We start from the raw sequence: 23,144 nt of genomic DNA on the forward strand, positions 1-23,144 counted from the left end.
AATTTTAATTTATCACAGTCTACCTTCAAATAATATTATACCATTTTACATACAGTGTAAGAATATACTTCCATTTCCTTCTCCAGTGTCTTGTGCTATTATTGTTATCCATTCCGTATATGCTATAAATCCTGCGACATGTTACTATTTTTGCTTTAGACAGTCACTTATCTTTTAAAGAGATTAAGAAAATGAAAAAAATTACCCACATTTTTACCATTTTCAGTGCTTGGTATTTCTTTGTGTTGATCCAGATTTCCCTTAAAGAACTGACTTCCACATTTCTTGCACTACAGATTTGCTGGCAGTGAATTCTCAGCTTTTGTTCATCTGAAAACATCTTTATTTTGCCTTCATTTTGAGGATACATTATAATTGGGTATAAAATTCTAGGTTGACAGTTTATTTTCCTCAGCACTTTAAAAATATCACTCCATCTTCTAGTTTGCATAGATGAGAACTCTGTTGTCATTCCTAATTGTTTTCCTGTAGAATGTAAGGCTTCTTTCTTCTCTGACTGCCTTTAAAATTTTACTTTGCTTTTCAGCAGTTTGACTATGATGTGGTTTTCCTTTTATTTTTTCTGCTTGGGGTTCTCTAAGTTAATTTTAGGAAGTTTTGGGCCATTATCTCTTCAAATACTTCTACTCCTTCCTCTCTTCTATTGGGATTCCAGTTCCATATATGTTAGCCTGTATTGTCCCACAGCTCTTAGATGCACCATTCTGTTTTTTCACTCATTTTTTTCTTTGTGTTTCAGTTTGATCATTTTTGTTGACTTTTCTACAAGTTTACTTATTTTTTCCTTTATTGTGTCTAGTCTGCTGATTAACTCATCAGAGGAATTCTTCATTCTGATATCATGTTTTTCATTTTTAGTGTTTTCATTAGGCTTCTTTGTATAGCTTTCATCTCTGTGCTGAAATTTCCCATTTATTAAGTGTCAACCTTATTTTCTACTAGATCTTTTAATATATTAATTAGAGTTATTTTAATGTCTGTGTCCGATAAGTTCCAGTATATGCACCTAAGTCTTAGTCTGGTTGTATTGCTGTTTTTCTCTGTTGACAGTGGGTTTTATCATTTTGAAAAATGTGTCTTACAATTTTTTGATTGTGTGTTACACATTGAATATAGATGAACAGTAGAACTTGTGGTATTTATACTCAGAGATGGTACACTTTTGGATGTGAGGGTGATCTGGCTGCAACATCTGTCACCCCACTGATCACCAGGGTTGATTCAGCTGATCTGGACGGCTAGGCAGGTCTCCCCTTTCTCCCTCACCGCTCCATGTGCGTCCCTCTCGAAGCTGCATGCTTGGTTGAAGAGGATGACCTTGCCCGATAGAGGGGGACTGTTCTTCCGTCAAGGGGGTATATGAGTAGCTGCGCTCCCCTACTAGAACCTGCAAACAAGCTCTCAAGGCCATTTGTAGGAGAACGTAGGGTAGTCAAGCTTCCAGTACTCCACACACATCCAAATGAGCTGCTGCATGTGGCAGTCTGCCTTTCTTTAACAGAAGGAAAAAAAAAAAAAGAAATGGTACACTTTTTCTGGCAATTAGGTTGAGTCAGCTTAGTTAGTAGTTGATCTGGGTTTGGGGTGGTTGTTATTGTTATCACCGGTGCACCACTGACTTCAAATTCCTCCAACAGTAGGTTACTGCTACCTTGTTTTTGATGTGGGGCCTTAGTGTTGGAGGATATTTTCATTGTCCCTATTCTACTCTCCTTAGCTGACAGCTTGCCCTATATACTTGCATAGGGTCTCTCACCATGTTCTTGCCCCTCTCCCAGTGGCAGACTGCTCTTACTTGTTGTTTGATGTAAGACTTGTGGTGGTAGAAGGGGTTTTGCAGTTTTCCTGTTTCAGCCTCAGTTTTAGGCAGGCCCTGTTACCTGAGCCCCGTGGGCTGAGCTTTCTCAGTGATCCTGTCACTTTCCCACTGCCTCTTACTCAGTGCAGGGTTTAGAATGCCGGCAGAATTCCTGCCCATGGCAGCTGAACTTTGCCTTATATCAGTAGGGGAGGAGGAGGACAGGGCAGAGGGCATGGGGTGTGAGCAATTACTCTGCCTGCCTTCCAGTGCTAGAAGTCATCTGTTTCATATCAGCGTAGGATCTCGGCCTGAGTGGGCTTTCTGTCCCTCCTCTAGTGTTGACCTTACATTTGCCTAATGTCAATGCAGGGTGAAGGAGGATGTGTGTTTCCTGCCCTATCCAGCAGCAGCTAACCTGGGCCTCATATCATTGCAGGGACTTGAGGGTGGGAGGCTTTACCGTCCCTACCCAGCAACAGACTGCGTTTGCTGCGTGTCAGGGTTGATCTGCAACATGGGTGAATTTCTTGCTCCTTCCTCAGCAGTAGCTGATCACCTTGTACTCCTGCAGGCCCAAAGTATAGATGGCCTTTTCTTGGTACTCCTGCTCTACCCTCAAGTCTTGGAGCAGGTACTACACACCTGGACCTTTCTCAGGTCTGCCCTGCTCACGCTATTTCCCATGAGCATCTCATGAAGTGCAAGACTATGAAAAAGAATTGACTGGATGCAGAATCCCTTTGTTTCTGAGCCTCTCAGCGTTCTAAATTGGCACTAGTGCACACTGGGCCCTAAAAGAGTTTGTGAAAATTTCAGTTGTTTTATAGCAACATCTCTTTTGGCTGTGCTCTGTCAAAGGTGAAGTGGTTCATACGTCCCATTTCCTCAGAGGGGCTTGTCACCCTGTGGAATTTAGATATTTGATTGTCTTACCACCTCACCTCACTGATGGGCTCAGAAACTTGCAGCGTTTTGGGACTTCCCTGGTGGCACAGTGGTTAAGAATCCACCTGCCAATGCAGGAGACACGGGTTCGAGCCCTGGTCCGGGAAGATCCCACATGCCACGCAACTATGGAAGCCCGCGTGCCTAGAGCCCGTGCTCCGCAACAAGAGAAGCCACCGCAATGAGAAGCCTGTGCACCACAACGAAGAGTAACCTTCACTCACCGCAACTAGAGAAAGCCCGCACGCAGCAACGAAGACCCAACGCAGCCAAGAATAAATAAATTAAATAAATAAGTTTATATATAAAAAAAATCCTCAAAAAAAACTTACAGTGTTTTTGGATTATCTGGCTTTTTTCTTTTTGTTAAGGGTGGGAGCAATTTTTTCTTGTGGCTTTCTACTTCTTAAGTTCATCATTACACCTTTTTTTTTTTCTTTTCCCAGCCATGCCGCTCAGCTTGCAGGATCTTAGTTCCCCGACCAGAGAATGAACCTGGGCCCTCAGCAGTGAAATTGTGGAGTCCTAACCACTGGACTGCCAGGGAATTCCCCATCATTACATTTTAATTAATCTTTGCAGCTGGCTTGTTTCGGAAAATAGGAAATAACTCAAAGCATAAGGACATATTTGGGGTTTTTTTCCAGGTAACTAATAGCAAGGCAGTTCAGTGTTGGTAGCTGTCATTGGTAGCCCTAAGGCACAGGCAAACAGAGGGAAATGATCCCACGGAATAGGAAAGAGTGGGGTAGTCGGAAAACTGATCTTTTAGAGATAGGGTGTCTTGTTTATTACTGGTGTAAGTTGTAAATCCAGTTTAAGAATAGTAAATGTGTCTGGTGCTAATAATGTTTGGTCATTATTCTTTCTAGGAGAAGTTTGTGGATTTTTTTCAAAATACTGAGAGTGTAACTGACTGCTCAGACTGTTGGTTAATTTTTCATGCTTTTACAGGTCAGTTTCCTTTTAATGAAACTGTTAAATGTCAGGGCTCTTTTTCCTAATACTAATAATGTAACATAAGATGACCTTTGATAATTATGGCCAGTCAACCTTCTGAAGTGCTTGGAGGCCTTTATTACATTCCATTTAAATTTTCCTGGGCAAACTGAGGCATTCAGACCAGATTCTTTTAGCTCTTTTGTTAATTAGACTGGCCATCATTGAAGTCATTTGGTGCAGTTTGAAGCTCTAAGTTATACTCAGGACAGTTGCTGTCTGGTTCTCATTTCTCTGAGTTAGCGCTGGTCTCATTTCTAGTCTTCTTTTTTTTTTTCCTCTTAAAAACTGCACCAGAGCTTGACAATTAATAAGTACTTAAGATACTAATTTTAATTTTAGAGACTTTTGTCAAATGTTCTGCCTCTTCATGGTGAGAGTGACGGCCCAGAAAGCTGAATGGAAGTTCCACGTGTATGGGCAGAACATTTTTTTATGAATTGACTGGGGGCAGTGGCAGGGATCCCCAGCCTACTATCTGTAAATCTTTTCTTTTAGGCTACAATCTTCCAATCATCTGCAAATAAATGTTCTGCTGCGATGGGTGGTAGGAGGTGGATCTCAGTGTTTTGACACATAGACTTTTACTTTTCATTTTTAGTTCAAGCCCCTCCTCCACTAATTGCCGCTTCCCTGAGTGTAATGTGTCTCTGGTTCCTTGTCTCTAGAGAGTAAACCTACACTTCTTGTGGGTTGGGAAAGGGGCTTATTACTTGGTTGCCTCCTGCACCCGCACTTTCAGAACTACCTGGAGTCTCTGATTACTGCACCTTTTGGGGGTTCTGCTGCACGTATTGGCTTTTTTATAGGTTCCCCTCTAATTTACACATAGGCCTTACTTCACCTTTCTTCACTCTGCTAAGTAAATTATTGCTTATCATTTGGCTTTCAGTCTTCCAAAACTTTATTGCTCTCATGTCCTCTTCTGATTTCTGTGTCTCTGTGGTTTTATGTCTTATTTATTCTTTGTAGTCATTAGGAAGATTGCAGGAATGTGAGAGGCAAATGTGTGCTTTTAATCCCAAAGTCCTGAGATACTCTATTATCCAACACCTTGCAAGCCTACATTCTATTATATTATTCTTAAATACCAAGGCCACATTTACTTTAAATCATTGTAAAATCCATTTATCTTTCATTAATATCTTTTCCATTTGTCTCTATTAAAATTAGCAAGATAATTGCCTAGTTTTCTAAAATATTAGGCAGAATTCTGCTCTTAGGTGTAACTGATTAACTCCTTTTGGACTAAAATCCCCGCAAATACTGACTATAAATTGAGAACAACATATTTAAAAAAAAAAACTATCTAAAAACACTGGTGAGCAACCAAAAGCAGACAGAACTAGAGGGTAAGGGTCATCTATATTTAGAAGAAGGAACTGTCAGTGGGTGAATTGCCGTTTCCTGTGACATTTGACTTGTCATGCCCAAGTTGGTACTGTGAAGGGTGGCTAAAATTCAGATGGAGACTCCCAGTCTTGAGTTGAAGAACTAGATGACAGAGTTTGGGGCATTTGTACTAACTGAAAAATGAGGAAGAAAATCCAGAAAAAGAGATCCAGAGAGGGATATAAACTGTCTAAATCTTGCATACGGACAAACTCTAGGCAGCCTAACTAAGGCTAAAAGGATTGAACAGAGGTTTTAGTTTTCATTCCCCCAAAGGGGAAACAGAGTTTAGAGTTTGAGTCCAGTCAAGTTAATTGCCTACTAAAACAGTCAGTACTCTTTGGAGGAATGTAACAGAATCCAGAATTTCTACAACATACTATTTACAGTGGCCAGAATATAATCCGAAGTTTCTAGACATGCTCAAGAGAAAAGGCAGTTATTAGAGACTGACCCGGAGATGATCCAGATGTTGAATTTAGTTCACAAGGATTTTAAAGCGCCTATTACAGCAATACTCAAGGAAGTAGAGAAACATAGATATATAATGAATGAACAAATAGGAAATCTCATCATTGTTCATAATGAATGAACAAATAGGAGACTATAAAAAATGGGAATGTAGAACTGAGAAATACAATATATGAAGTAAAACATTTTACCAAATGGGCCTAACAGCAAATTGGACCTAACAAAAAGGAAGCTTAGTGAACTTGCAGATAGATTAATAGAAATTATCTGTAGAACAGAGAGGAAAATGACCCAAAGTAAAATGAATGGAGGCTCAGGAACCTCTGGGATAAAGTAAAAATGTCTAATATGTATTTATTTGGAATTCCAGAAGGAGAGGAATGGCAGAATGGAACAGAAAAATATTTGAAGAAATATTGGCCAGAAATTTTCCAAATTTGGTGAAAGACATAAAATTGTCAGTTCACAAGCTTAGCAAATCCACACATGATCAATGCAAAGAAAATCACATAGGGACACATGATATTCAGACTGCTGAAAGCCAAAGATAAAATCTTGAGAACAGCCAGAAGAAAAACACCTGGACGCTATAAAAAGGACTGCTGAAGAGAATAAAATAACACCATCAACTCTGAATTCTATATCATTAAAGATACTTTAAGGATGCAGATGAAATAAAGACTTTTTTTGATAAACAAAAACTACGAATTTAGTATCAGCAGACCTATACTACAAGGAGCTCTAAAGGAAATCCATCAGGTTAAAGGGTAATGATACCAGATGGAAACTGAGATCTTTAGGAAATAGTAAATATGTGAGGAAAGAGACAGGATTACTTTTTTTCCTCTTTTAAAAAATACATGACTTTCTAAAGCAAAACTATAACATTGTATTGTGGGGTTACATAAAGTATCAGGGATGGAGGGTGGTGAATTGTTCTTACATTACATGTGAAGGGGTACAACATTAACTCAAGTAAACTGGTTAAACTTAGGGATATATTGTAACCCCTAGAACAGTCACTTAAAGTATAATGCAGATAGGTATACTAAAAAGCCAATAGATAAAATAAAATGAAATTCTCAAAAAATATTTGGTTAGCCCAAAAGAAGTCAGGGAAAGAGGAATAGAGACACAAACAGAAAACCTGGAGGGAAAAAAAAGAAAAAAGAAAACTTGGGGCTGAGGAGGGAGACTAATAAGATGGTAGCTCTGAATTCAATCACATCAGTAACTAATTTAAGTGTAAATGGACCAGTTATTCTAATTGAAAGATAAGAGATTTTCTGTGTGTCTATATGTATCAAGGCCTAACTACGTGATATCTCTGAGAGATACACTTTAAATATAAAGACAGGTTGAAAATAAATATGTAGGAAAAAGTATACTATCTAAATAGTAAATATAAGGAATTCCGTGGTGGTCCAGTGGTTAGGACTTGGTGCTTTCCCTGCCCTGGGCCTGGGTTCAATCCTTGGTCGGGGAACTAAGATCCTGCAAGGCGTGTGGCATGGCCAAAAAAAAAAAAAAAACCAGTAAATATAGTAAGATTGGGCTTATATTAATAGCAGATAAAAAACTATTACCAAAGAAAAGACTCTTACTAGAGATAAAGACATTTTATAATGTTGAAAGGGTCATTAGGAAGACTGTTTATGCCTGATAACAAAGCTTCAAAATACATGAAGCAAACATTAATAGAATTGAAAGAAAAAATTCAAATCCATAACCATTGTGTATTTTAACACCCTCTTCTCAGCAGTTGTTAGAACTAGATAAACATCAGACGTAAAATAATGAAAACAATATGCAGTTTCTTTACTGAACACAGGATGGCAAAGTAGTCACAGTACTTGCAAAACTGGATCTGTGTATTTGAATACAGTGAAATATGCCGTGATTTTACTATGTGAGCACACCCTTTTCCTTCATTTATTGTAGAGCCAACAATATGAACAGTGGTGATTAGTGAAATAAACAGGAACACTGCAGTACACTAGCATAATACTTTGTATATACATGATAGACATTAAATAAACTTTTGTTGAATTAATGTAATGTGGGGCTTTGGAGTTACATTTGTGTTTGAATTTTAAAACAAATTATTTTAAAAGCTAATTATAAAAATACCACTTTTACTTATAGCAGTAGTTCTCAAACTTTTTGGTTTTAAGATCCCTTTACTCCTTTAAAAATCACTGAGGACCCCAAAGAAGTTTTATTTATGATGGTCATGTCTATTGATGTTTACCCTTCAGAAATTAAAATTGAGAAATTGAAAGAATTTAAAAATAAACTCACTGTATGTTATCATAAATAATAATATTTTCATGAAAAATAACTATATTTTCCAAAACAAAACATAGAAAGTGACATTGTTTTACATGTTGGCAAATATCTTTAATGTGTGGCTTAATAGATAACAACCATATTTTCATATCACCTTCTGCATTTAATCTTATACACTTGTGAAAGAATTTTTTTAAAAAGGCAGGCAGCATCTTAGTATTGCTATGAAAAAGTTTTGGCCTTGGACCACCAAAAGAGTCTTGAGCTTTGCAGGAGCCCCCAGACCATACTTTGAAACTCTCTGACTTACAACATAGAACAAAGAAAAAGTGAAAAATTACTAGTTAGTGGGTGTGTGGCCTGAACCATGGGGATGCCCTTCCCTCCTTATTGGTGGGCTATTAGGGTTCACATATATGGGTACCTAACCTGAAAAATTGTGGGAGCCCCATCTGGGAGCTCGATTAATAGATATAAAAGGTCCACTTGAGTCTTCCATTGTGCTGTGTCATCTAGAGCTGGGGGTTGAGAATAGTTTGGGTCATGCTGCAATCCAGTTCTGAGTTCAGTTATCTGAGATATGAGGTGTGATTCAGGTTCCACAGGTGGCAAAAGGCTTTTCGTCTCTAAGGGGAGTTGGAGTAGTGACTAAAAAAAGAGCGGTCTGGAATTGGAACCTTCACATATTGCTGCAGAGAATGGAAAACAGTTCCACAAAAGGTTAAACATAGATTGCTGTATGACCCAGGAAGTTCACTCCTTGGTATATACTCAACAGAAATACAAATATGTGCCCATACAAAGCCATTTGCACAAATGTTCATAGCAGCATTATTCATAAAAGCTAAAAAGTGGAAACAACCTATATGTCCCCGAGCTGATGGATGGATAACTAAAATGTAGCCCATCCATACATGAAATATTATTCAGCTGGAAAAAGGAATGAAGTACTGATACATGCAACACCATGGATGAACCTTGAAAATAGTATACTAAGTGAGAGAAGGCAAACACAAGAGACCACAAATTGTGTGATTCCATTTATGTGAAATGCCCAAAATATATAAATCTAAAGAGACAGAAAGTACCTTTGTGGTTACCTGAGGCTGGAGAGGATGGGAGGAATGCTACCTGAAGAGTGTTTCTGCATGCTTTTAAATTGTACTATGTTATGTGGTCCACGGCCCCTGTGTAGGGACTCAAATCTTTGCAATATCAATATCAAAAACTCGAAGGGAGTCTTGTGCCTTTAAAGAACTAATGAGTCTCTGTTTGTTTGTTGTTCCCTTTTAATACTTTTTAAGATCAGGTAATGAGACCACTGTAACTAGGGTCTCCTTTGGCCTTAGCTGCTAGGAAGTTCAGGACCACATTTAATTGCTCAATCATAGTAACGCTGTTAGCTAGGCTAGGCAACTAGTATATTTTCTTTTCTTTTACACGTTTTAGTGTGTGTTTTTAAAATTTGTACGCAGAAACTTAAAGTTAATATATTACTGTAAGATGCCCATAGTCTTTATCAGTAGCAGTTGGGGTTTAAATTACAACAAATAAAAACATACGTGAAAAACCAGAGGCAGCATTTGCCAAGATGGAAGAGTTCTTTGCTTGTAAAGTGGCAACATTAGTTTTCAGGTTATACCTGAAATGATATTGATCCTTGAACTAAGCTTTTCAACAAGCAGTTTTAAACTAGGCGTTGGTACTGGATGGATCCAAGCAGATGCTGGATGACCCTGTATGCTGTGTGCACATGCTGTCTACACATCCTGTAGAGGTGAATCCTGTACCGGATGCAAGAGCAGACTAAAAATTGCCTGTAGAATTCTCCCAGTTTTAAGACTGTCATTCTGTGATTGAATTGGTAATTTTGAAGTGGCTGATTTTTATTCTAGGAACTTATTGGAGAACTCAGAGTTCCAGACATATAACAGAAACAAGATAATTTACTGTGAAAATATTAGAACAGGTTCTACCAGTATCTTGCCTAAAGAGCTCAGTGTAGCTGTTGTTCTGACTGTGTGCTTTCAATTGCACTGCAGCTCTGCTAGGATGAATTAGCTATAAAATATACCCCTGAAAAAATATATATATACCCCTGAATATTGCTACGCCATTTTAAAATAATGTATCGATATTTAAACACTAGAGTATATATTCTTAATAGAACTGCTGTATTTCGGTTTCAGTAAGTTGTTCCTCCTCTTTTTTTCCCCCCAGTTTCATTGAGATATAGTTGACCTATAACATGGTATAAGTTTATGGTGTATAACATTATGATTTGGTGTATGTATATATTGTGAAATTAAGTTGCTTTTCGTCACAGTACGCAGTCAATCCTTTTCTTGTATCTACTCCTGGTTAGAGTTTAAAAAAAAAACTACAAAAAATAAAATATAAGCACAAAGGAGGGAATAGATAGATAGGTAGGTAGGTAGGTATCCTCCCTAAGTCCCGCTCTACCACTGAAAGTCATCCATGTAAATGATCTAAAAGCAGCAGTTGGGCTGTGACCAGAGGATCTTGGTCTCAGCCTAGTTTTGCACCATTTAGGATTGATGTTTCATGAATCCATTCCTGCCCATTTTTGTTCTTAATGTCATTATTAACATTTAGGTTTTGCAGAATTTATTAATAGCCTAGCATCAAATTGAGATTATGTCTGTTGGTTCATAAATACTATTTGTTTATATTTAATGGGCAATCAGTTGTGCAAATCTGCCACACCTGAGCAATTAGAGCTTTAGGAAGAAGTTAATTGCATCACTGCAAAATTTGGAATGTTGTAAAATTAGTTTCTAAAAATCAGGTGGTAAGAACTCATAGGAGTCTGGAAACTTGCATGTGAGAAATTACTATCTAAAAGCCATGTATCGGGGCTTCCCTGGTGGCGCAGTGGTTGAGAATCTGCCTGCCAGTGCAGGGGACACGGGTTCGAGCCCTGGTCTGGGAAGATCCCACATGCCGCGGAGCAACTAGGCCCGTGAGCCACAACTACTGAGCCTGCGCGTCTGGAGCCTGTGCTCCGCAACAAGAGAGGCCGCGACAGTGAGAGGCCTGCGCACCATGACGAAGAGTGGCCCCCGCTCGCCGCAACTAGAGAAAGCCCTCGCACAGAAACAAAGACCCGACACAGCCAAAAATAAATAAATAAATAAATAAATAAATAAATAAATTTAAAAGCCATGTATCGTACAAATAGAATACAGTAAAGCATGAGGGAAAAGCATAAAGCTAGGTTCTTGTTTTCTTCGGCTACAATTAGAGGTGCAAATTTTAGTTGTTAGGAAATGCTTTTGAAAAGGCAAAAAGGAGGGAGATAGGGGAGGAAGAAAAAGAGGGAATAGCGAGCCTCTGGACCAGAGGAAATGCACCTGTTGCATCTTGGGGCTGGGTTTAAAGTCTGATAATTAGCAAATTACTGACGCTGCCAAGTGTGGTTGGAGCTAACATTTCTTGGGCTGAGACACTAACAATCTTAATTCCTTAAAGTGAGGGATTTTATAGGCGTTCCTGATTTCGTGCATTTGAAGAGGATGGGACGTTCTTCAGGTCCAGAGTGATCCTCGTCCATCAGAAGAAGATATGAGAGGACAAGGGTTGATCTAAAGGATTGGCAGGCAGCAGAGAACACCGTGAGATGTCTCAGGCTTTCTCTGGTCATCAGGGGTAGTTGTTAAGCTGCCTGGTCCTCTTTCCACTGGTTGCTGAAATACATGGGATTCCATCACAGAAAGTTAGATGATTGTGTGTTACAGATTTCATGTTCCTGAGAAACTCTAGAACCCAAGTCAAGGTTTGGTTGCAGAGAAAGTTTGGAATTCTTTTGTTTGGAACGCATTCTCTATCTTTAAAAGCCTATTGGGAATAATTCTGATCCTAATCATTACTTCAGACATTTGTGGTCTGTGGAATTTGGAGCATTAAACAATCGCAAAAATTCCTTCTAAATTTGGCGGGGAAAGGTGAATGGGGAAGGAGAGACGGGAACTCTGCCAGTTGTTTTTTTTTCTTTTTTTTTTTCTTTTCCTGACTTTTTTGGAGGACTGCTGGAAGAGAGATTTTGTGAATTTACTTCTTTTTGTGAATTGCCTTTAAGCAATTTTATAAAGAAACCTGGACTGCTTGGTTATTTTCCAAAATTAAACTGGTGGAAAAATTACAGTACCTTTCTTGAGTCTGAAATTCAACTACTTTCCTTCCAAGATTATTATATAGGATGAACATTTTAAATTATCTGAGGTTATTTAAATTCATGGAAGTCATTACATAAAGAAGGAATAGTCCTGGATATAAGAAAACCAGTTGTCCTCCTTGCACTCTTGAGGAGTCTTGAGGGCTGGATTTGTCTGCTCTCTAGTTTACTACCAGTGCAGGGTTAAAAAGAAACTCACTTCCTTGGGAAGGCTATTCATTGAGCTATTCTCCTGTATTTCTTGTTCCCTATTCCTTCTTCTTAAAAGATAAAAACATAGTTAAATATATGAACAGATAAAGTAAATATTGAGGAAGATGAAAGGATTATTAAGATCTAAACAATAATCTTGGTTCCTTGGGCAGCTGCAGAAAAGAATTGTGCTTGCTTTCGCAGACCGTGCCTCAGTGGCCCAGTCACCATCTCAGCCTTTGCCGAGATGATCAACATATGGATGACAGCTCCATTCTTTGTCATCAGATTCTCCTGCCAGGGCAGTAGAGGACGATGAAGTTGTAATATGAGAGAGAGAGGTAGGGGGAGAGAGAACTGTTAAATATTATATTTGGTGTTTCATTATTTCTTTGCGTTAGGAGGCAGTTCTCTATAGGTCTTTGCACACCTGCATAGCTTGCGAGCAGACGCGCCGACTGTCATTGTTCTAGGCAGTCTTTTCAGGGATGTTTGCATAGGGAACAACCTTAGATGGTAGAGCTAGTGTCTCCCTCTAGAGCAAAGGACAGCTTTGCTTACTGTTCAGTATAAAAGAGATCATGTCTCCCTCCAGAGCAAAGGGCCAGGTGTATTTACTGCCCATTAGAAAAGGTTCGAGCTTCCTAAGCTCAAGGTTGCTTTTCCGTCATGAAGCACATTGAGTTTACAGGTGTTATCTGGCCCTCTTCACATAGCTCTGTGGGAACTGGGGTTCAGGGAACTCATGCAGATGCTGATACTCTAGTTACCGCTACTGATGTAAGTGCTAAGCTCTCCTTTGTCTCTAACCTGGGAGTCTCGTGTTTTCTGTCAGGACCCATGAAACTGGCAGGCTAACTTGTTAGCTTGCAAGTAGGGTGAAATCTCAGACCCCTCATATTCTTAATACTTCTACATGATGGTTTGTTCAATGGAATGTATTTGGAAAAAGGTATTGAAACTTCGATTTCTAACCTGTACAGTTTGTAAGAAGTTCATTTAGGGTGTTATTTCTCCTTACTTGATGCAGGCTTTGTTTATAACGTCAGCCCGTATATGGACTATCATCCTGGTGGAGAAGAGGAACTTATGAGAGGAGCAGGATCGGATGGTACTGACCTCTTTGATCAGGTGAGATGCTGGAAGTGATCGTCCTCTCACAGTGGAAGAGTGCTCTTCGGTTCAGCAGCGCGACAGTGGTAGAAGGAAGGAAGATAGGGGCATAAACTTCAGATGTGTGGCTTGAAGTTTGAAGCGTGGGAAGATGCTCATAAGTAACAACTGTTCGTTTAATTTGCCTGTGAATTATTTTACTAACATTTTAGTGTTGCTCTCAGACCTGTATCTGGGAGTTCACTCTTTTAAGTGTTTGCTGCTCCTCTGCTGGCAACAGTTTACTCAGTTTTGATCAATTTTGATTATGGTGATGACTGACTTAGAGGAGGCGGTGACCATTAGAGGAAATAACAAGTCCCTTAGCTGCTTTGCTCTTAGTCTTTGCTCATTTGGGGATTGTTACATAATCAACCTGTCTTGCTGTGCTAAGTCTGCATATTATGTAGAAAGATCATTAATGAATAGAAAACCTATTTTTCCTAGAGATAGCAGAGATTCTGTAGTGTGTGTCGAAAGATATTTAAATTAGTCACTTTTCCCCCTTATATTTATTAAAAACAGTGATTAGCTCTTATACTGTTTAAAAATCATGTAGAATATGATGATTACTATCAATTGGCTGAACTGCTATTTTGAAACAACTATCTTGAGAAGAATAGAAATTTGCCTTTGTCTCACAAATGCTTTATTTTGTATTTTAGCGATGATTAACCATGTTGTAGTATTGGGTTTTTACCATTTGAGATACCCGAATCAGATTGGGTTATTTTTAGAGTTGCGTTCTGAACAAATGAAATTTGATTTCTGTTCCTCTTACCTTCTCATCCATTATAGGATTTATTTTTTGACCAGGATACCAGAAATATAATTTGTTTTGTATTTTAATGTACTTACGTGCATCTGCTTAAATAACCGAATCTCATTTGCTGTTAATGTTTTTCCTGGGTTGGAGAAAAGTCATTCTTACCCATTGGTGATAATAGGATTCTCCTTGGGAGGTCCTTATTGCTGATTTAAATTCCCGTTGTCAGTTGATATTTGTTATTGGCTAGCAGTGCAAGCCAAATAGAAAGTTTGGGAACATTTGCCGGAAAACTTGTCTACCATACCTTTATCTGTCCTGTGTCAACTGAAAAAAAAATTCACAATGTGAGAGTTGTGAGTTAAGTTTTATTTGGGGCGAAATGAGGACTATAGCCTGGGAGACAGCATTTCAGATAGCTCTGAGAATCTGTTCCCAAGAGGTAGGGGGAGAGGTCAATATTGTATATGATTTTAGTGAAGAGGGGTACGTGGAGTCAAGCACACATTTTGGCAGATGCTTACTGCTAGTTACGAGGAGCAGATGTCACCTTAGATGATCTTAGTGCTTTTCGAGATATGAGAAGATGCAGGAATTTGGGCTCATAAAATCATCTCCTGAAAATATCTAACTCTCTGAAGGCCTGTTCTGCCAGTTTTTCCCAGAGTACAGAGTGCGTCATTCCTGATCTCCACCCTGCACTCCTTTCAGGGGGTGTTGAAGGTCAGCAGCTGCAGTGGCTAGTGACTTAGTCCTTGAAGAGGCAAGATGGCAGGTACCAGTTTTTAGTTGGCGCCTGTAACCTCCTGATACTGAATGTACTCTTCCACAAGAAGAGTTTCCAGTAACATCTAGTCCTATTCATATTTCTTAGTGTTGTGCGATTATATGGACCTTATTGAAATAAGCTTGTTTTGGGGAAGTCACAAGAACTGCTATATTGTTAAATTCTTTAGCAGTTTCAACAATACTTGTGTTGACCAGAAAAAAATGCACAACCTAAAAGTTGAGAATTATGTTTTATTTGAGGTGTTACTGAGGACTGTAGTCCGGAAATAGCCTCTCAGATAGCTCTGAGAAACGGTTCCAAAGAGGTAAGGGAGAAAGCAGGATATATAGGAGCTTTTGCTGGGAAAAAACATGTAGTAGAACATCAAAACATTACTACTAATCACAAAAAGCAGGCATCTCAGTTAATTATTTTAGTGCTTTTCTGTGTGTGGGAAGATGCAAGAGTCTGGGCTTGTTGAAATTGTTCCTTTAATATGCACTTTAACTCTCTAGGGCCAGTATCCTCTTTTTCTCCATCCTGAATTCCTCTTAGGCCGCCACACCATAGGGGGCGGCTGCAGTGGCTTGATGGCTTTATGGCCGCAACATCCTTTGATTACTGAAATGTCAGGCTACACTCTTTGTCCACACTTTAGTTACCAGATTGCTGCATTCCCCTTGGCTTTAATAAGACCAGTGATGTTTATTTATGACTTCTAGTCACCACAGAAGTAAACAACTTTATAAAATTCTAGAAACAGTGGTGAAGCTTCTTATATCTTTAATATCTAGTATTTGAGTTGTACAAAGAATATTAAGTAATCTCTTTATTGTCAGACTTCTGTCTCTAGTTTTGATCTCACTTCTGACTTCTCGCTTCGTATTTCCAGTTGGCTGATGGGCAGTTTGAAAACCTGTTGGCAGTTGAACTCAGTGTGACCTCAAATAATATCAACTCATCTTCTTCCCTTTGTTTTTTCTACTGTTTCCTCTTTCTGGAAATAGGAACTTGAAACCACTTGAGTAACCTTTGCCTTCTCTCACTGTGTTATTGAAGTGGTCACCTGGACCTGTGCCAGGGTCTTGGCCCAGGCCGAGATCCCTTGTCTCAGCCTGGGAGGTTCTTTCTCTGCTTGGATTCGTATAGCCAATAACAAAACCAGTGCTGAGGCTGGAGCAGCACAAGCTTTATTCGGTGGCCAAAGAATGGAGAAGCAAGAACTAGTTCTCAGATCAACTTCTCAACCCGACTCCGGCTGAGACACCATATATATAGGAAGGTTGAGGTAAAATGGAGGGAACTGAGTAAAGAGTGGGAGGAATGAATATTCATGACTTGTCTGAGAACTGGGGGTGTGGTTTGGACCAGGAACCGAGGCAACACTCCTTTTCAGTCCTGTTTTGGGCTCTTCTGGTTGTTGTCATGGCAGTTGTCACCTGTCATGGCGCTGGCGGGTGTGTCACTTAGAGCATGCTAATGTAGTACAGTGAGTGTATAATGAGGCCCAAGGTCCACTGGAGTTTGGGTCTTCCGCCCTCTTGGGCCTAGTTGGTTCTAACCGGTTGTTTAGAAATTTCTTTAGGAGCAGCTTCCGCCGTTTGTACTTGGTCCTGAAACTCGATAAGGGTAGTTAGTTTCCGTCTGAGGGAGGGGCAGGAGTACGGTTCTGGGGCAGCAGTCTTGGTAACAGACGTGCCTCAACGTCTAATCACTGGTAGACTTCAATGATGCTGTCTTTAAACATTGCACCTTTTCTCTCTTCCCGCTGCCTTAGTTCAAGTCATCATCACCCTCTCTAGTCCTAATGTTTTAATACTACCCCGGGATCTTCACCTTCAGTACCAATTTAGATAACGTGACAGCTAGAATAGCATTCTTAAAGACAGTCGTCTTAGCACCTTGCTCTGCAAGTTTCAGAGGCTCGCCATTGACAGTGTAATAAATTCAAAGTCATTCGTCTGGCATTTGAGGGCCTAAAAATAATGTATCAAGGTAAATATTCTCAACATGCAACTTGCTTTGGAACTGAAGTGCTTTGAGCAAATCACCAGTTCCATGATTGACAAACCCCATACCTTTGTCTCCTTGAATATCCTTCTCCTTCATCTATCTGTTAAAATCCTACCCAACCCCATAGCCCCAGAGATGGTGCTTTACACGTTACTGGAGACTCCATAACTATTTGGTAAATAAAATTTCAATTTATATTAATTAGTGTGCATTTATAATTACATCTATATTTTTTACATATTTGCTATTTTAGTGTATATTTATTTACTCAGGAACATACATAAAGATGCTGGTATCGGTATTATTTGACCTGATTATTTAGTGATTATATAGCGTTTATGGAATAATATATTATGATTTTCCTTTACTGGTTATTTACAATTGGACTTCTAGCTCGTTCCCAATATTTTGCTAATATAACTAGTGCTATGATGAGTATCCTGGTGCCTGCATCTTTGTGTATACGCAAATATTTTCTCAGGTAAATTCCTGAATTACTGAGGGGAAGAGCTGCATATTTTAAGGCTTTTAATATATATTGAGAAGGTGCCCCCCCAGAAAGGTTGTTTAAATTTAATTCCCACTAGTAATTCTGGCAACAAGTACTGTCAGTTGTTTCCCTTGAAGTGACAGTCTCACTTTGTTCATTTAGAAGAAAATGTCTATCAGATACCCAAGTTTGAGTAACTAGTTTATAGGTCATTCTTTTTCTTTTATGGATAAACAGCCTGTCAAGAAAAAACACAGTTTAATAGGCAAATCAAACAGTTGCCTAAGTGTTTTTCCTCGCGGCAGCCATCTTACTTAGCAGCAGAAGTGTTTTTGAGAACTTCCCATTTTGTCACGCAGCATATGAAAAAGACCTGTAACCAAGGGTTGAGGTTTAAGAAAATTAATTGTTTTTTCTACTTCATGAAGGATATTCTTAAATGAAACCAACTCCCTCCAGCCCCGTGGGTCTGTGGTGGTAAACAATGTAATGATTGAGACCACTGCCTTGATTTGTGCTAAGATGCAAACTGTTTTACCCACCATTGCTATTTCAACATCACTGCAAATGTCAATACAGTGAAAAAGGCAGATAGCATCTTAGTATTATTATGAAACTAATCGAGACCTCGTGGGTATCTGAAAGGGCGTCAGGAACCTCCAGAGGTCTGTAGACAACACTTTGAGGACATTGTTCTAAAGTACCTATATATGCTCCCATTTTGTCACTCCCTTGTTGGCTAATTGAATCTGCTTCTTAGTTTTTCAGAGCCGTGTAAGAGTATTTAGTTTTCATCAGAAGAAAATTAGGGCATCTCATGGAGTTAGAGTCATGTTGCTTTTCTGCTATTTTTCTCCCACACCAGGTTCATCGTTGGGTCAACTATGAATCCATGCTGAAAGAATGCCTGGTTGGCAGGATGGCCGTTAAACCTGCTTTTCCTAAAGGTACGTGGAGCCGGGGCTAAACTGGCATTGATGTGTGATACACATGGACTGTCTTTTAGGTGGATTTCAGCAAATAGATTTAAAGAAATCACTAAATTGTTCTCATTTCACTGGGCTCCTGTTCTAGCCACTGTCAAGATTTTACTTTCGTTCTTTAGAATGAAACAATGACTTTACCTTAAAAATTTGGCATGTTTTGAGAGAACATTCATAGTGTGGAGAATAAGCATAATGGAAGTGAAAGAACTTTATTTACTTAGTTTTCATTAGTCTTTTATTCTCTTGTTACATAGAGTAGCTCGAACAGTTGGTTAGAGGTGACTTTTAGACTAGTTTCCTAAAATTTAATTTTTTGAATATGTAATTGTATTCACATGACTCAAAAATCAGAAAATATAAAAAGTTATACAGTAAAATTTCCCCTCTCAGCTTTGTCTCCCATTTGCCTTGAACTTTTCCACTGATTGACTCTTTACCATAAAAACGGATTTTAAAGTACTTTTAAAAAAAACGATTGCTTGGGACTTCCCTGGTGGTCCAGCAGTTAAGACTCTGTGCTCCCAATGCAGGGCGCCTGGGTTCGATCCCTGGTCAGGGAACTAGATCCCGCACGCATGCCACAACTGAGATCCCACATGCCGCAACTAAAGATCCCATACACTGGAACGAAGATCCCATGTGCTACAACTAAGACCTGGTGCAGCCAAATAAATAAATAAATGTTAAAAAAAACAAAACAAACAAAAAAACGATTTCTTTCCCTTACCTTCCAAACTGCCACTCTACAATCGGCACGGTGTTGGAGATCATCTCTTTCCTCCTAAGCTTCTTTTGGAAGAGCGCCCTTTGAAAAGTTTAGACAGGCAATTGGAGTAGCAGGAGTACTTTGCTTAAATCCTTTACTGTGGATGGAACGGAGTCTTTTCTTTTGAACAACTCCTGATTTTGACATCCAAATTAGAATACATTGGCTTGTTTGAGCTGACTCTGCTACTATTTATTTAGTTCAGTGAGTTTTGCATTTCAAGGCCTTATTGTTAGAGGCCTGTGTCAGCTGTATAGAAATAGCGCAGGCGTACCTAGATTTGAACCCTAGCTCCATGGCCTATTGGCTGTGCCATAAAGATGGCAGTTTCTGTCTCTGAGCCTCAAGTTTTTTCATCTGTACACAGTTTCATAGGGCTAAGAATTAATGTGAGTAAATTAGCATGAATGTAACAGAGGCTCAAAAAGGATTTTTTTCTTTCTCTTGCTATAAAACAAATAAGCAATACATGCATACAGGCATACTTCGGAAGTATTGCAGGTTCAGTTCCAGACCACTGCTATAAAGCAAATATTGCAATAAAGCAAGTCACGTGAATTTTTTGGTTTCCCAGTGCACATAAAAGTTATGTTTACACTCTACTCCAGTCTATTAAATGTGCAATAGCAGTATGTCTGAAAAAACAATGTACATACCTTAATTTAAAGACACTTTGTTACTGAGGAAAGCTAACCATCATCTGAGCCTTCAGAGAGTCGTAATCTTTTTGCTGGTGGAGGGTCTTGCCTTGATGCTGATGGCTGCTGACTGAGCAGGGTGGTGGCTGCTGAAATTGGGGTAGCCTTGGCAACTTCTTAAGATAAGACAGCAGTGAAGTTTGCCACGTTGATTGATTCTTCCTTTCATGACGACTTTTCTGTAGAATGCAGACCTGTTTGGTAGCATTTTACCCACAGTAGGACTTCTTTCAAAATCAGTCAGTCCTCTCAAACGCTGCTGCTGCTTTATCAGCTAAGTTTCTGTAGTATTCTAAATTCTTTGTTGTCATTTCAACAATCTTACCAGCATCTGCACCAGGAGTAGATTCCGTCTCAGGAACCACTTTCTTTGCCCATCCATAAGAAGCAACTCCTCATCCGTTCAAGTTTTATCATGAAATTGTAGCAAGTCAGTCACATCTTCAGGCTCCACCTCTAATTCCAGTTCTCTTGCTGTTTCTACCATGACTGCAATTACTTCCTCCACTGAAGTCTTGAACCCCTCAAAGTCATCCAGGAGGGTTAGAATCAACTTCTTCCAATCTCCTGTTAATGTTGATATTTTGACCTGTTCCCATGAATCAGGAATGTTCTTGATGGCATCTAGAATAGTGACTCTTTTCCAGAAGGTTTTCAATTGACTTTGCCCGGATGCATCAGAGAAGTCACTATCTGTGGCAGCTGTAGCCTTACAAAATGTATTCTTTAAATAATAAGACTTGAAAGTCTAAATGACTCCTTGATCCACAGGGCGCAGAATGGATGTCGTGTCAGCAGGCGTGAAGACAACATGAATCTCATTGAACATCTCCATCAGACATCCTGGGTGACCAGGTGCATTGTCAGTGAGCAGTGACATTTTGAAAGGAATCTTTCTTTTATGAGCAGTAGTTTTCAACAGTGGGGTTAAAATATTCAGTAAACCATATTATAAACAGATGTGCTTTATTATTCCATTTATAGAGCACAGGCAGAGTAGATTTAGCATAGTTCTTAAGGGCCCTAAGATTTTCAGAATGGTTAAGTGAGCCCTGGCTTCAACTTCAAGTCAGCAGCTGCATCAGCCCCTAACAAGAGAGTCAGCCTGTCCTTTGAAGCATTGAAGCCAGGCATTGACTTCTCCTCTCTAGCTATGAAGGTCCTAGATGGCATCTTCTTCCAGTAGAAGGCTGTTTCATCTACATTGAAAATCTGTTGTTTAGTGTAGCCACCTTCATTAATTATCTTCCTAGATCTTCTGGATAACATGCTACAGCTTCCACATCAGCTCTTGCTGCTTCACTCTGAACTTTTATGTTATAGAGATGGCTTCTTTCCTTAAACCTCATGAACCAACCTCTGCTAGCTTCATACTTTTCTTCTGTACCTTCCTCTCCTCTCTCGACCTTCATAGAATTGAAGAGGTTAGGGTCTTGCTCTGAATTAGGCTTTGGCTGAAGGGAATGTCGTGGCTGGTTTAATCTTCTATCCAGATCACTGAAACTTTCTCCGTGTCAGCAGTAAGTCTGTTTTGCCTTCCTGGAGTAGCACTTTTGATTTTCTTCAAGAACTTTCCCTTTGCATTCACACTTTGGCCGACCGTTTGGTATAAGAGGCCTAGCTTTCAGACTGTCTTGGCTTTTGACATGCCTTCCTCACTAAGCCTAATCATTTCTAGTTTTTGATTTAAAGTGAGAGTCGTGGGACTCTTCCATGCACTTGAACACTTAGAGGCCATTGCAGGGTTGTATTAATTAATTGCAGGGCCTAATTTCAGATTGTTGTGTCTCGGGAATAGGGCGGCCCAAGGAGAGGAAGAGAGATGGAGAAATGGCCAGTCGATGGAGCAGTCAGATCACACATATTTATAGATTGAATTTGCAGTCTTATGTGGGTGCAGTTTGTGGTGCCTCAAAATAATTACAATGGTAACATCAGATCACTGCTCACAGATCACCATAACAAATACAATAATGATGAAAAACTTTGAAATATTGCCCGAATTACCAAAACGTGCCCTAGAGTCATGAAGCGAGCAAATGCGGTTGGAAAAATGGCACCAATAGACTTGCTCAATGCAGGGTTGCCCCAAACCTTCAATTTTAAAAAGCGCAGTATCCGTGAAGTGCAGTAAAGCAAAGCACAATAAAACGAGGTCTGCGTGTATACCAAAAGCAAACTAGTTTGAACTTTAGTGTCTGGCAGTTCTTCCAAACCAGTTTACTTTTGTAAACAAATCCCTTTCTTCTCTTAATTGCTCCTGAGTTCACCTATTCACTGCCAGCAGGGGCCATGTTCTTAATGAAAACTTCTAACTGACTAATTTTACCTCATCCTGAACATTACATATCTTGTTTACACAGTCCGGCACTAAAGGTCATGTGCTTCTCTGTAATACCGTTCAGTGTGGTCAGAAAGCGTGCCAGCTTCTTAGGCTTCTGTGTCATAGGAGACATGAAATTAATAAAAGGACTTTTCCGGTTTCCTTCCTTCCTCTCTGGAAATGAAAGACAGATAATCTTCAAAATGTTTCATCAAATACGGCAAACACCGTTTAAAATGAGCAGATTCCACAAGGAAGTCCCCAGATATTTCATTTAAAAAAAAAAAAGGAGGGTGCTAGAAGCAGCAGTCCAGGATGATAAGCTCGTTCTGATGTCTCCATTTCCCCAAAGCACTTATCAGATACTTGGAACGTAGAGCCACATGGGAATTTTAATGGTCACATAGGAAATGGGAGACTGGATCTTGGGTCTGTAAAGGCAGGGAGTTGGAGCTGAGATCCCTGCCTGTGGCTTGACTCTTGAAGTCTATATGATCAGTGAAATGGGAAGGCTTGAAAAGAAATCTGTGCAACAACAAAGGGAGCTGTCAGGATAGTCTGCCTTGACGTTGTTTATGAGGTGATGGAGGAGAGGAAAGAGAAATCTCCTTTGAGAATTTGTAACCACAGTCTTGCCTACGTAAGAGTTGGGAGTTCAACTATATATACCACCTATGTGGTCTTAGAAACCTCAAACCGAGAAATAAGATGGTCTCCCATTACTGGTTTCCCTGCCTGCTTGGCAGATTTATGTACACATTTTTAATGGTGGAACAAACTTTCAACCTAAAACCCTTAAAATTCCCACAGGGACACATCACCAGTTATTAATGTACAGTAGAAAAATTAAACAATACTTGAGGAAGCAAGTCAGCA

The 23,144-nt window shown here is 39.4% G+C and overlaps 1 protein-coding gene across 2 annotated transcripts in view; it reads left to right on the forward strand.

Annotated features, from left to right (window-relative positions):
* Positions 1-23,144, forward strand: part of CYB5R4 (cytochrome b5 reductase 4) — an 84,807-nt gene that overhangs the window by 14,076 nt on the left and 47,587 nt on the right. For both annotated transcript variants that reach the window (XM_068551703.1, XM_068551704.1), the window contains exons 3-4: positions 13,336-13,436; positions 18,361-18,442. In XM_068551703.1, coding sequence (XP_068407804.1) covers positions 13,336-13,436; positions 18,361-18,442 — 183 coding nt within the window. The remainder of the gene's footprint in view (positions 1-13,335; positions 13,437-18,360; positions 18,443-23,144) is intronic.

Source organism: Eschrichtius robustus, chromosome 9 (genome assembly GCF_028021215.1).
Source record: "Eschrichtius robustus isolate mEscRob2 chromosome 9, mEscRob2.pri, whole genome shotgun sequence".
NCBI classification, from domain to species: Eukaryota; Metazoa; Chordata; class Mammalia; order Artiodactyla; family Eschrichtiidae; genus Eschrichtius; species Eschrichtius robustus.